The sequence below is a fragment of the Lagopus leucura genome, unplaced genomic scaffold (genome assembly GCF_019238085.1).
Source record: "Lagopus leucura isolate 7727_CA_CO unplaced genomic scaffold, USGS_WTPT01 Super-Scaffold_100004, whole genome shotgun sequence".
NCBI lineage: Eukaryota > Metazoa > Chordata > Aves > Galliformes > Phasianidae > Lagopus > Lagopus leucura.
In genome coordinates, this window is record NW_024962264.1 from 13,684,141 (window position 1) to 13,698,946 (window position 14,806).

The window sequence follows — 14,806 nt, forward strand, 5'->3', positions numbered from 1 at the left end:
CACATGTATGCTGTTAGAGTAAGAAAAAGTCTTTTTCTCTGGTGAATCATCAGTGTGAAGGGAGGCTACTATTTTATTGTGGTCTCCTGGTTTCATTTTGGATAATGCACATAGATTTGAATGTCATCTGTCTGAGGTTTTGATTCGGGGTTGAATGATTGATTTTTCTGTTTGCTCAACGTGACTGTTGATGTGAATTAAATCAGGGCTGTGTAGAGAAAGTCTATCCTTATATTTGTTGCATAATTCCTGAAATACACGCATTTGGGGGTGTGATGCCAGCTGACTGCACGACCTTCAAATTCAGTACAACGTACTGCCTAATAAGCAATGTTTCATAGGTACAACGTTATGAAATAAGGAATGGGTTTTGCTTTGTAATGAAATAGAATTTGATTCCTTCCTTCTATAAGTGTTGTTATGTTTTTACACTTAGCTTGAAAAAAGGCACTGTGGGTGGGCAATCAATTTCCCAGGTAAAAAAAACTGGTTCTGTAATTGGCCTTTGTTGCTTAGAAATCACTCTGTAGTCATTTTGCTTATGATTTGATGATAACCATGTGCAATTATCTGTTGCATTTTAAGGAATGACACCTGCATTGTATGCTCTTCTCTTAAGTATTGGTTGATGAATCTTTCTCTCTCTCAGGTTTCCATTTTGGATGCAAAACGAAGTATGAACATTGGGATATTTCTCAGACAATTCAAAAAGTAAGATTTGGGTTTTTTTCCTTGGTGCAAGTGCAAACTAATCTTTGTAGTTGTCATCAAATGTAGAGTATACCGTGCTCTGTTCTTGCAGAGTTAGCAGCTCTATAAGAGTTGTCATAAGTGACTACATCTTGAATTTGTGTGCAAATGTGTTTAGCTTTGAGTGCCATTATCATTTAGCCCCAAACATCCAGATTTTGTTTTTGTTAACCAGTTGAAGTGAGTTTTCAGGTGCAGTTCAATGAATCCCACATATATCATGTAATACTGCATGAAAGCTTCTTTTCATTGCCTTTATTTCATTATAAAGAGTTAATAAAAAAGGGTTTTTTCCTGGTTTCAACTGGGACAGGGTTAAAAGAGAGGTGAGGATTTTTTTTTTTTTTTTTTTTTTTTTTTTTTTTTTGAGAGTAAGCTGTTTCAATGCTATCTTTATTCACTGTTGTTACCCTCTTGTAAAGGCATCACTGAAAGCAGTGTTAGAATAATACTACTGTGAACACCATTACTGATAACCTCATTATAATCCTTTGAGTAGCACAGGCATGGGTTGTTTTTTTTTTTTTTTTTTCAATTTATGTGACTATTTGCCCTACAAGTGTTAGAAATGTGAATACTCCATTGTTTTTTCCAGGTCTGCTGAATCCATCATTGAAGATATTTATCATGGAAGAAGTGAGCCCTACGCTTCTGAATTGCTGAATGAGTTCCTTAAATTATTACCAGAAGCAGAGGAGGTAAATGATAGTTTTGCATGGAGCTTATTTTCATTGCAGAATGCTATTGCCTGGCATTCCAACATGAAGTGTTTTATTTTGATGTAAAGTCACCTTGAGTTCAGGTGTAGGAAACCACCAAGCGCTGAGGTTTAATCTGTGTTTTACACTTGGTATGGAAGTTGCAACATAGTTGTTCCCTTCACATCTAGTAACTTCTCCTACCTTTGAGGCACTGCTTAAAGAAAGTATTTTTGTTTCTCTGATGTCCCTTGGGAGTTTGTGTCCCTTAAATATTTTACCAAGAGTTGGAATGCTCTTGGGTGCAGAGTAGAAAACTCAGAATCAAAGTATATCCTAATGCAAACGAATGAAGCTTTACTTCTTTAGCATCTGCCTTATGGTTCCCTGTTGCATATGAGCAGCCCTCTGCTGTTCTCTCTTCTGGTTTGCTGCTTGTTTGGTGCATATGGGATCTCTTGGCTCCTTGGCCTGGATCATCGGGTTCCAACAAGTGCAGAAAGGCTTCTCTGTGCAGCAGCCATAGAACTTGCAAACATTGCTCTGTGCTCCAAAGGAGACCTGGTAGCAGACGCAGAATCACCAGCAGCGCGTTCTGCTCTGTCCCTAGGCCATGATACCGTGCAGATACAGGTGCTGCTTTCTCCCCTCCCGGTCCCACCCTTCAAGCCCATTCAGATGACTAAGGAGGCGAAGCCCTGCTTAATGATGCACAGTTCCTTGTCTGTTCATGTATTTACACTGACCCATTAGTACGTACTCGAGAGAAATGTATACCACAGATTTGAGAAAATTAACATTAGAATTGCTTGTTTGCTTCACATCAAAGCAGTGACTGAAACCCGGGAAATTGCTAGTTAACATCCACTCATAGATCAACCTCAATGCACGCACACTTTACCACTTCAAGGTCATACGGTCCAAGCGGTGTTTCCCCTATGCAGCAGCAAATCTCAGATCCAGTCTGACACACAGAAACTGTCTAGTGTATTGCCTTAAATTGAGCTATTTTTGCAAGGAATCTCATAAGAAAGAAAAATAAGTGTTATGTTGTTCTCTTAACGGTTTTTTGTTTTTGTTTTTCTTAAACTTGGAGGGTGTCAGCAAGTACAAAAGTAATCTGAAAAAAAGAATGGAAGTGATTTTGGGAGTTCAAACTGTTCACCCTTTCCTCTTTGTTTGAATTTCAGTGCATATTCCTATGTTTAAACAGTTTGTTTTCTTCCTCTTAAAGAGGCAGGCAGAGGAAAACATTGGAGCTTAAGAGAAAGTGACTCCTAGTTAACTGTGTTCTGAGCAAAATAGACTGAAAGGAAGGTATATTTCATTCTTTTCCTCTTTCTTGTCTAGAGTTGGTTCATATTTTAACACAAGTAGAAAACGTTTTGAAGAGCATGCTCCAATGTGATGTAGGTGTTGTATTTCCTATCAGGCAATTTGACAACAAGCCTACCTATCAAGATAGTCCAGAGCACTTAAGAAGTGCTTTTATGGAGACATTTGATGAATGAATAGAAGAGATTTTGTGGTGTAGGGGAGTATGAGAAATCACAGGGCATTAAGTGTTAGATTTATTGCTGTTCTCAAGGGAAGGCTGAGAAGAAGTTTGTTCCCTGTGTGCAAATATTTGTATTGTATGTCATTAGTTCCATGCTTCAGAGATCTCTTTGCTCACTGTCAGGAAAAGGAAAGACCCCTTTCCCCACTGTTATTCTCCCTTTAATTGTTTCACTGGGAGCTTTCACTGCGTTGTGGAAAGCTCTGTGAAGCACCACAGCTAGAGCTGGGGCAGGGCAGGGAGATGTCATGTGATGGACTATTGCTGCTGTTGGAATGGAAAGGTGTTTCAGTGCCTTCATGTCCTCATAATGCAGTTTCTTGAAGAGTAAGTGGGCCCTGTAACTCATTTGGTACTTCTGGCTCCTGGAATTTTAGTGTAGTCAGTTAAAAAAAATCCTTCTCTTTAGATGCCTTAGAGCTTTTGTTGTTTGTCTTGTTGGTTTTTTTTTTTTGTTTGTTTGTTTGTTTTTTTTTTTTCTTCTAAATTTATTTTCATTGTTCTCCTTGCATGCTTCCTTCTTTTTTGTGAGTTTATTATCTGCTTCCTAATCTGAATCCTGGAATATTTATGCCCTGGAATATTTTTTCACGGTTTTTTAAGGGGAAGGCATCAGAATGGTACATACAAGGAAATAATCCCAAATCACTCGAGATATTAGATGAAGGGATGCTATTTGTTCTGGTGTACCCTTTCTGGTTTAATAGTTCATCAATTCTTTTCAAGCTAGTGGTCCACATGACAGCTTTGGCACAGCACTGTCATTGGCGTGTCCTGCAGAGCGTTGCACCTGTACTCAGCCAGGTGTCTCTGAGATTACCCCTGAATACTTCCCATTCTTTTACAGACCTGCTCTATTGTTGTAGGAGTTAAGAATTACTATGAGCAGAGCCTAGGCAGACAGATAGCTTTTATTCATTTACCAGTTCTAAACCTGTCTTGGTATGACCATGGGTGTCCTTCTGCAGTTCCCCTTTGCATGCTCATTTCAGCAGCTCAGCTATTTAAGTCACGTTTCCCAGCAGCACAGTTGTCTTGCAAGTTGGAATGAGGTCCAAGTACCCTCTGCCAGTCATATGCTCCACCCTGATAGCAGTGTGTTTGGAGCTGTCTTCTTTCTTTTATATGTTACTATAAACCTTTGGTCTGACAAAGTGAAAGCAGAGAGGGAGGAGCACCATTCCTGGCCATAGCTGGAGGCAGGGCAGCTCTGGACGGCTCATTCCTACATTTTGACCAACAGCCTTTGCAGTTTATCTAGTGTGGATAAACACAGCTTTATACTCTAATCTTATCTTATCTGAAAGTGTTATGCTATGAAGTCACATTACCTCAATGTTATCCCAGTCACTGGTTTGGCGTATGCGACCCATTTTATACCATTTCAGTCCATATTATCTCACCTGGCAGAGGCATTCCAGTGTCTTTGAGATGAAACAGCCTTCTGAAAATGGGAGCTAAACACCCAGGCAAACAAATAGCCTTACCCTCTGTTGTCTTTAAGATTATTCTTTTTGCAGAATTGTACTGTGGCAGCTCTTTACATGTAGAAATGGGTGTCAGTACCAGGAATTTTCTGCTCTTTTCTTAGCTATGAAAACTGTTGGAATGGTTGTGTAAGTGGCAAATGGAGGATCTTTGCTGGTTGTCTTTGTCCGTTATTAAAATATTGGCGGTGCTGTGAAGCCCTTCTGTCATACTGAAAATGCTGAGGAATTTTCAAATGTTTAATTTGAAAAGCTTGACAAGTTCTTGAAGCTGGCAAACCCAGATCTTGCTACAGGGTTCCATTCCATGTTCTGTCTGGGGCTGTGAATGGCACCAGAGCAGCCATAGTAGAGTGGCTAAAAAAATAGACCAAGGAGAGGTCTAAATGTTTCTTGATATGCTCACTGTTATTGCGAGCCTTGTTAGAAATCCTGCTGTTTGTGCCTTACCGTGATTAGCAGTTTTGTAAGAGGAGGAAATGTCTATTTGGAATCTCCTCTGCTTAACCCCTTTTCCAGCACTTACTGTTTTCCAAGGAGCCTATGTCATAGCTGAAGCAACAGCCTTCTCTTATGTGTTACTTCTGAATAGATTCCTAGATATGTCTTTTAATTGCCTCCTGTCAGAACAGCTGACAGCTGTCACTTACTGGCATCCTTTCCAAAGCAGAGAAGCTTTTAGCTTCTTTTATTTGCACATCATTGCGCTGTTCAGCAGGCCCAGACTGGAAAAAATTGAGGGAGTCCAGTGTTTAATAAGCTAGAATAGCCAGAATTTGTGTTTTAAATATCCAGTGTGTTATACTGCTAATGAGCTCACCCATAATGCACGCCCAGGTTATCAACTCTTCCTTCACAGTGTTTCAAGTCTGTCCTTTGCTCTTACATTCTGTTTTAAAACCCGAGTCATCTGTCACCTGCTCTACTGGGCTGTCTGTCTGTCAGCTCTACGCTTTTCGTGCCATGTTTGTATAATAACTGTCTCCTCCTTCTTTATTCAGCCAGTGGTGTACATGGCTAGCCATCCTTCAGATTTTTCATTCCTTCTTCCTTTTTTCACCTTTTTTCACTACAAGTTTTTTTCAGTTTGTTTTTACCATTAGCTGAGAGAGGCGTGCCACTACCTGGGCATAAGCCTTGTGGTATCTCACCACCTAATACATTAGCTGCTTTCGCACGTGCCCTTGTGTTTTAATTTTGTTTGTTGGGGGTGTTCAAGGAAAGACTGGATGTTGTGTTGAGGGACATGGTTTAGTAGGAGCTATTGGGAATAGGTGAACGCTTGGACTGGGTGATCTTTTAGGTCTTTTCCAACCTTGGTGATTCTATGATTCTATGATTCTATGATAATTTCTCAGTGATTCATTCTTGAGTCTTGGTGTTTTTCACTTATGTTTTTCTCTAGTGCCCATGGGTATTTGCAATCACATGGAAGTAATACAAAACAAAACAAAGTCCCCGCACTCAAAGCCAACAGCAGGGAACGTGTTTACTCCTCAGGACCACTGCGCTTGCCTTTATTTATTTTAAATATGGGGAATTATTCTCTTACTTGGTTGACATGTGGGGAGATATTTATTTACGGGCTGATATTGGGATGAGTTTTGTGCTAGCTTATACTCTACTTCAGAGATAGTGGGTCTCTGGTTAGGAGTGCAACGTACCTGTTTTGTGCAACGTGCCTGTTTTTGTGTTAAATCCTGCTGCTTGTGAGTACTGCTGGTAACTGAAAAATGTCTGAGAACGTGAGAGGCAGGAGCGCAGTAGCTTTTCTATCTGTGAGGAATGATGAGACATTTGCAATGGACATATTTACTCCAATTACAAATCAATTAAAAGGTCAGGCTTTCAGTGTTTCATAACTGCTTTTAGAATGAGGCAAATTACTTACGTGAGAAACCTCCTGTATCTAAAATCTGACTTAATGTGCACGGGCATGCATGAACAGTGCGAATGCTTATTCCATATACAAATATAATGAAAAAAAAAAAAAAATTAGTAGCTCTTTGCCCAATTTGAGTAATACAGAGATGAGCATACGATATAATTAGGCTGTCCTGCATGTATGCATTACGCCGCTGTATCTTGTTACGTGGTTGCTACTGTTGTGGAAAAGATTTTGTTATGCTTGGTGAGAGGAGGTCAAGGCTAGAAAAGTATGAGTTATTCATTGTAACTTTAAAATAAACCACATTTTTTTTAAGCTCTTTTGTGTTCTTGCACTAATTATAAACCTGTTTTATCTTTTAACATGATTAATGACAACATTGTTGTCAATACCCATAGTTTCTTAGCACTTCCTAGTCGTGATTGGTATCCCACTTGTGGGAGCCATTGGGCAGTCTTGGTTCTCTTTAAGAAGAACTAGACAACATGTCTGCAGAGAGAAGAGGCAGCCCCCGTGGGCTTCTGTGCAGCCTCCCTTGGAAGATGAAGGGCAGCTATCCAAAGCCCATTTGAGTCATTTTTAGCTTTGGGGTTCAAGAATTGTTTGTTTAGTTTTAGGTAGTGTCAGTTAAGTCAAGTAACTGTTTATTTTCTGCTTCCTGACGGAAGAGGTGGAAGAACTGATCTTTTTTGATTGTGAAATCTATAGTAGGGAGGAAATGCACGCAAACGATAGAATGAGAAGAAATGGCCTTCAGTTGTGTACCAGGGAAGGTTCAGGTTGGATATTAGAAAACATTTCTTCTCAGAGCAGTGAGACACTGGCACAGGCTGCCTGGGCAGGTGGGGAAGTCACCCAGAGGTGTTCAAACCATGTGGATGTGGCACTGAGGGACATGGTTAATGGGTATGGTGGGGATGGGTTGGTGGCTGGACTAAGTGAACTTAGTGATCTTTTCCAACCTTAATGATTCTGAAAAAGTTTACCTACCTGACCTTAACCATTCCCCTAAGTTTTTAGAGTTTTAAGATGGAGTTAACATAGGATTCAGTCTCACATCCAGACGATTTAAATGTAAGAAATCACCTCACTCATCTGCCTTTTTTATTGTTACTATTTATTTTATTTTTATTCCGATCAGAAAGCAGCTGAGTTAATGTCTTTCATTTTGCTTCTATCAGCAAATTCCTCTGGGTGGATTCATTCATATCTCTCCAGTCATTTTTCCTACTATGGGTTGATAGAAAGTGAATTTCATCCAGTGTCCATAAAACGCTTCAACATTCAAATCTCAGGAACAAAGTTCACGCTGCACCATTAACATTTCACGTAGATAACATTGGTGGCTACTTATTGTCAAAAGAAAGTACTGTCAAAATGTAAATGTATTACAGGCAGCATGAGTAAGTTAATATTTATGTGAATATCTCAGGACTTTTTTTTTTTTTTTTTTTTTTTTACTTCTTGTGCATTTAAATCTTAAAATTATACCTTTCTATAAATGACTGTGGTTACCTGATCTTGATCTTGGTGATTTGCGGGTGGTGTTGTACTTCTTTTCTCTTTTCCTCTTAAAACCTAAATGCTTGTGTCATCTTAAGGCAAACTTCTGTTTTTGCAACGTCTTCAATTAAAGTTAGAAAACTTGCAGGTTTTGTTGTTTAACAGGTAGACCATTGTTTTTTGGGAAGGTTAAAAAACCACCCGTGCAAAGTTCAAGATATCTACTATTTCTCCTCCACCGCTTCATAATGGAGGGAAAAAGTGTTTGTCTTGTTTCTTGCGTATTTTAACACCTTAGAAATATCAAGGATGTCAGGTCTAGTCTTTCCTGTTTTTCGTTGTCAGGCTTCTTGAGTGCTTCTGTTAATTAGGGCTTTTCTCAGGCCTCAAATAAATGGCATGCAGTTTATCTTTAGAAGGAGCTTTTGTCTGAGTATCTTGAGTTAAATGGCAGGTAAGAAAATCAAGTTAGATATAAAAGCTTGAATAAAAATAGCTCTTTTGATTAGAATTCTCCTTTTCTGTTACTAGTGGGTTCCTTTTCTTAATTTGTTTTAAAGTATGAAAAAGAAGTTTTATTATTCCAGATCCAATTTCCAATGTTTGTCTTCTCTTTACTAATACGCTCTCAAAAATTCTATTATTTGTATGGTATGGAAAAAGAATATAAGTGAAGCAGGACAATGCGATTTAAAAATCCTTTTATTCTGTTATTCCAGAACTCATCTTAAATTTCTGATTTAGTATAGCATGTTCTCCTCCATTTTATTTATATATGTAACTTATATATATAAAGTTATAAAGTTAATATATAACTTATTTATTTTGAATTTTTAACACAGAAAAAACTTTTAAAACAGAAAAAAAAGAAAAAAATTTTAAAACAGAAAAATAAGTGATTAATTTGGAACCTGATGTTTAAAAGAACTCATTGGTATCTGGCTAAATCTGAGCAGCTTGGAAACTATTGATGTCCTGATGTAGTGTTCCTGAATATGCTGTACCTGAATGTGCTTCCTCAAACTGTAGCCCATCTGGGTGGGCCTTAGTTGTAACACTGTAAAGGGGAGGGATGGTGAGCTGATCAGTGGAAATGTGTAACTGACAGTGGATGTGAAGTTGGTTAGATGAAGAAATGGCATAACTGTGAGTGAGCTCTGCTTTTGGATGTGATTGCTGTGTTGGGAAATGTGGAAGAAATCCCAGTTATACTTAAATATATGTGCATATATATTCCATTTCTTCACTATAAACAAATACTAAGTACGTGGGCAGATGAGTGGCTTGTAGATCATGCAAATATATGGATTTTCATGGAGCTGGGAGGGAAGATTGACAAAATGAATGCACTGATATTTCCTTAACATGTAAATGTTCTTCTCAAAGCACTGACCACAAAGAACTTCAAAATGCATCCTTGCATTTGTTGTTAAATTATTTCGTGGGAATGAAAAAAAAAAAAAAAAAACCAAACCCAAAAAACTCAAGAGCATGAAGTTTTACCCTTTAAGGGAGTTTTATACGAGATGGTTGAATCAGGTATCTGGGAGACAGCTGCACTGTACCAAAGAGACTTAGTCTGTCCTTTGCTGAAAATGCTGAACACGGTTTGCTTTAAAATACACCCAATACTATAGGTTATGCCCAAGTGTATATCATAGTTGCTGGAGAGTTGAGAATCATTTTTCAGATCATCACTTAAGCAGCTGTTTTCTGACAGAACAAAAATTCAGCTAGAGAATGGCAAATGGACCAGTGAGACAGAAAAGAGCCAACTTTCTTGGGGACATTGGCAAACAGGGTGTTCTAAATGTAGTGAAGAGGCCAATCATTATTTTTTACACTGAGTGAATATGAGTGTGAAGGAATAGCTGGGGACATGGATGAATGACAGAGTGATGGCACCAGGTTTATTCCATCAGATTATTTAGCTAGGTATTTAGGAGGAGAGTGATGTTACTGGTTTTATTTTTTTTTCTGATTACCATGTGTGCAAATTACAGGACTTTGGGCAATGAAACCATTGAGCACACTCTCTCAACTCTTGCTAAATTTACTGTTTTTCTGGGTGTTTCCTTCCAGAATCAAGTTAATCTTGATCTTCCATAAGACTTTTTGCTAGTGTTTTTTTTTTTTCTTTTCCAGGTGAAGAAATTAAAAGCCTTTGATGGAGATGTATCAAAACTGTCTCAAGCTGATTCCTTCATGTATTTACTAATCCAGGTGCCAAAGTAAGGAGATGCTAGGTTTATTTTGTTCATTATGTATTCTCTTTTGGCTGTCAGTTCTAAACCTTTTTGTTTGTGTACTCCAGCTATGCTCTTAGGATTGAAGCCATGGTGTTAGAGAGGGAGTTCTCACCCTCCTGTGCTTCTCTACAGGATGACATGAAAATTATAAGACAGGCAACAAAAGGTAATTAAGCATGTTGGGACACGTATAATACTCTTGTTTTTGTTAGCATGTTAATTAGTCTGCATTATGAAGACGAGAGCTTGAATTTCAGGTACCTTGGCAATTAAAAAGAAGCTAACTCCCCTCTGACAAACGCCATCAGGGTGTGCCTGGTGAATCTTTGCTTCCAAAATAAAAAGTCTGGAGACCTTGGACTCACTAGTTAGTGACCAAAGATACTAACAGTGTATCTCGTACCAACAGAACCCAAAGTGTCCATGACTAAAGTAGGGCAAGCCATTGTCTTTTGACTGCAGTTTGCTCATTCATGCATCACTGACACTGTGACTGACTCCAGTCGTTACTCTTCTTTGCTCACATTCAGAGATGTACAGTGAAAATCACTGTATAGTTTTGAAATTTCTCTATATGCAGTTGCCTTTTGAGATTGCAGTATTGATGAGCTAAAAACTGTTTTTGTTGAATTTATATTCTCTGCATTTCACAAGCTTTGAAATGTTCCAACTGGTTATTCCTAAATTAATCTGGTGTCTTGTACTCTGCATGATAATTACTCATTTCTTAATTTTGTTTATTATTAATACTAACCTTTTCAGACACCGTGAGTTACCTATTTGTCTTTTTCCTTAGTAAGAAAGTCCTGCTTCCTGCTGGTAAATTCAGTGATATTATCTAAACTACTTCTAGTAGGGCAGAAAGGCACAGTACTAAAAATAATTCAACTATGAGCACTAGTGCTTAGGGTAGTCATTTCTAGTGATGGAAAAGGGGAAAAAATTGTTGTGTTCTTCCCAACAGCGAGGATTGGACTGGTCCTCCTGTCTCAGGAAAGCATCCCTTACCTTAAGCTGAGGTTTGAGTTTGACCTTTTATTGGGAGCTCATTGAAATTGTTGTACTTTGTTTTGAGCAACAGACACATGTGATGGAATATGTTGTGCATTAAAGCAGCCGCACCCTATTGTCCTTCATGTCCTTCACCCAGGACATTTGGGAACTGATGAATTCATTCCCTCCAGACGAGACACTTTGGTCTCCAACTCCTTCATCAGGCCAGTCATGCAAATCAGACTGAGCTTCCCTGTTTTGAGTCCACTCGAACTCGTGTGCACTTTTCCATTTGGTCTTTGCACTTCAGGGTTTGTTGATAGCCTGAAGTTGTTTAGGAATTCTGTCTACTTTTCTATTCCTATCTACCAGGTTTCTTTCCTTGTAATTAAGCTGAGAGAACATTTACTTAAATTCTAACGCTGATAATCACTCAGGGTTAAAATGGTCTAAATAGCTTGGTGGATTCTCATCTAGCCTGCAAATGGATGCATCCCATAATGACACTGAGCAGGTTCTCACTATGCAGAGTCTTTAGATATTGCTTTCTCTTATTTACCTTATGAAATTTGGTGTTCCCTTTTGTATTCTGTCCTCTTTCTTCTCCCTTGCTCTCTCACCTCTATGTTGTTAGATCAAAGACTGTGTAATTAGTTACATGTTTTTAGCCTGCTAATACTGAAATCCAAAGATACAAGGGCTGTCTGCCTCCAAAATGATAGTGTACTATGTTAAGCAGTTAAATGTGGGTTAAGGAATTGTAAAATGTGAACTTTGTGGTAAAATACTTCTTTAAAATGTTTAAACTGTAATCAAGAGGATTCTATGTTCTATTATGTTAATCAGTGTAAAACATATTTATTACATTAAAAACAGCTTACATTATTTTTCTTGCTATACAGTGATTTATGAATTTGCAGGTACTTAGTTTACTGTGCCATTTGTGTAATGCTCATTTGTTAACTCTCAACAGTTTTGGATTTCTGTATCTTATTTCTAAGGTGCTGCCCTCAGCAGGTGTTCCTATGTGCAGATGAAGAAGTGTATGAATTCAGATAAAGCAGTACTGTGCATTTTGCAAAAAGGGCATGTGTGCAGAGCAGGCTTCTGATGGAGAACCTTTAAGTACCAGTTTTATTCCATTTGGCTTTGCTTCACACTGAATAGAACTTTGTGCTGAATCATCTTTGATGCCACTAAAGTGAAATAAATGTCACTCCAAGTTGGTTATCATATAGAAATAAAGTGGTGATTCATAGTGGCAGTGGGGTGGTACGTCTTGAAAACTTAAACATTGCCTGGCGTCTTTTGACACCTGATGGCTGAGTTTCCTAAAAGGAATAATGGTTCCTAGCCCAATCCTGACAGATGGCAAACAGACCCTGTGAGGTGCAGAACATTTGCCTTGCACTAATTTTAGTAGGAGGTAAGGGTACTTGCATAAGATACTTTGCGCATTGCAGGATTAGACCCCAAATGTTTTGTGAGCTGCCATGGGTTGCCTTGGAAATACTACACTTGCAGAGCTGAAGTCTGAACATGTATATGAGGTTTGCCAGCTGTGACTGAGACTCTGAATTATAGAGTATATTTTTTTTCCCAATTTTCAGTTCACTGTAGTATCCTGTTAAAATAAAAATCCTCATCTTTGAAAGCTTGAAGAGTTTGGCAACTCTGCACGTATTGCTAAACAAACAACTGTTAGACAGCAATTTTCTATTCCTTACAGAGCTAATGACTTGTGAGGAGCTGCATTCCATACTGCACTTGGTCCTTCAGGCTGGGAATATTATGAACGCGGTAAGTGACATCCAGAATGTGGACAGCTGATTGACCAGACTTCCTTGTTAGTATTGCAGTCCATTTATTTCACACACCGCAACTGTTTGCTCATTTCTTTTTAGGGAGGGTATGCTGGCAATGCTGTTGGATTTAAGCTGTCATCACTCCTCAAGCTGGCGGATACAAAAGCCAACAAACCTGGGATGAGTCTGCTGCATTTTGTTGCACTGGTATATATGAAAACTATTTTGTTGGTATAAGTAACTGATACAAATCTGGAGCCATAGATAATCAGGAACAGAAGGAGCCATGTGTCTCCATAAAGTGGCTTACGACTTGGATTTAAATGTTTGCTTTTCAACCACAAAATTCACTGTTTTCCCTATGTCTGGCCATCCTATCCATGGGAAATCCGTAGCAAACTTGAGTTGTTAATCTCATGTAGAATCTTACCTTTGTCTAACTTCGTCACTGTGGTAGTTCTCTTACTGTCCTGAATTTTTATACTGTAGATGTGGCTTCTTATTCTTCTTGCTGAATCATTTCAGCAGCATATTTCCTTGTTGTTGTTTGTTGTTTTTTTCCACCCTTGATGACTAACAAGTGCTTTTAAAGCTGCTGTGACCTTTTTTAAAATTTGTTTTCAGCTATTTTTTCTTATTTTTAAACTTGCTGATTTTAAAATTTAAATGTTTCTATATGTGACTTGGCTTAACTGTATACAAACTGATTTAAGAGATTACTAGTTGGGTAACAATGGAGCATTAACTGATGTTTGTATCTCCTCAAACAATGGCCATCAGTAAATTGTCCTTTCTCTAGCATTCCCTATCAGTATAGGTGTCTTTTGTGTTCAGTGGTAGAAGCTGCTATTGCTGTGCATTGCAAAATGGAATTGTTGTTTGTTTCTAGTTCTGATCCTTGTCTTTCTTTAAAGAAGTATTTTCTGCTGAATTGTGTTAGGATTGAGATGGAAGAAAGAGCACGGAGAGAAACCTTTAAGTATGCCCCCAGAGGCTTTAGAACTGCTGGACTTCTAGGTGTTTCTTTGTGGCAATGGAATGTTAATAGCTTGTGTATGTTTTGGCTTTGTTCTGTTTGTTTCAGGAAGCCCAGAAGAAAGATGCTGCTCTTCTCAACTTTTCAGAGAAAATTAGGGATGTTCATGAGGCTGCCAGGTAAGTCAAGAGAAACCTGAAAACTTATGGTTAAACTGTGACTTGGAACTCTGATTCGTGCAGCAATTAGGTTTATTCAAAACAGTCTTGGCACAAAACCTGAGATCTTTACAAATGTTTACTGTAGCTTTGAGGGCTTCATTTCCATTTGCTAGCAGAAGTATGCCTGCAATGTGCCTTCGGGTATAAGGTTTTTTTCTGACGTGATCTCCGTAGGTGTTTTGCAGTTTTGTCTCTGTCAAATAACGTGTGCATATATGCTGCTTTTAAGAGATCAGAATTATGCTTTTTTTTTTTTTTTTCCTTAAAACAACTTTCATCTGTCTCTGAGCAGTCTACAGCATTCTTGCAAGTCTGGTTTCTGATATAAGTGCTGGCCTTGGCTTCTTCTAGATATTTTATATTTGGTTTGCTTCTCTGTTTCGGTCTTGGGTGGAAAATCTGAAAGGTTTGGGGGCTCTGCAAGTTCACATCATTGTCTTTAGCTGCATAATGTTAATCTAATTCATACCTAGATAACTGTACTTGCTTTTGTGAGATGTTGTGATCTAAAGCACAAAACTGGAAGCTAGTGATCCTGGAGTTCTGTTCCCAGTTCACTACTTCTTTACTCCTTGACCTTTGGGCACTCTATTTACATTGTTGTCTGAACTGTAAAATTGCTCCAATCTCTCACATCTGATAAAAAATTAAGTCATGTCTGCAAAGAACTCCGAAATC

General features: G+C 38.4%; 1 protein-coding gene across 1 annotated transcript in view; it reads left to right on the forward strand.

The window, feature by feature from the left end:
• Window positions 1-14,806, forward strand: part of FHDC1 (FH2 domain containing 1) — a 30,277-nt gene that overhangs the window by 5,365 nt on the left and 10,106 nt on the right. The window contains exons 2-8 of the mRNA XM_042871386.1: window positions 650-711; window positions 1,346-1,448; window positions 10,030-10,115; window positions 10,199-10,299; window positions 12,856-12,926; window positions 13,031-13,138; window positions 14,016-14,086. Coding sequence (XP_042727320.1) covers window positions 650-711; window positions 1,346-1,448; window positions 10,030-10,115; window positions 10,199-10,299; window positions 12,856-12,926; window positions 13,031-13,138; window positions 14,016-14,086 — 602 coding nt within the window. The remainder of the gene's footprint in view (window positions 1-649; window positions 712-1,345; window positions 1,449-10,029; window positions 10,116-10,198; window positions 10,300-12,855; window positions 12,927-13,030; window positions 13,139-14,015; window positions 14,087-14,806) is intronic.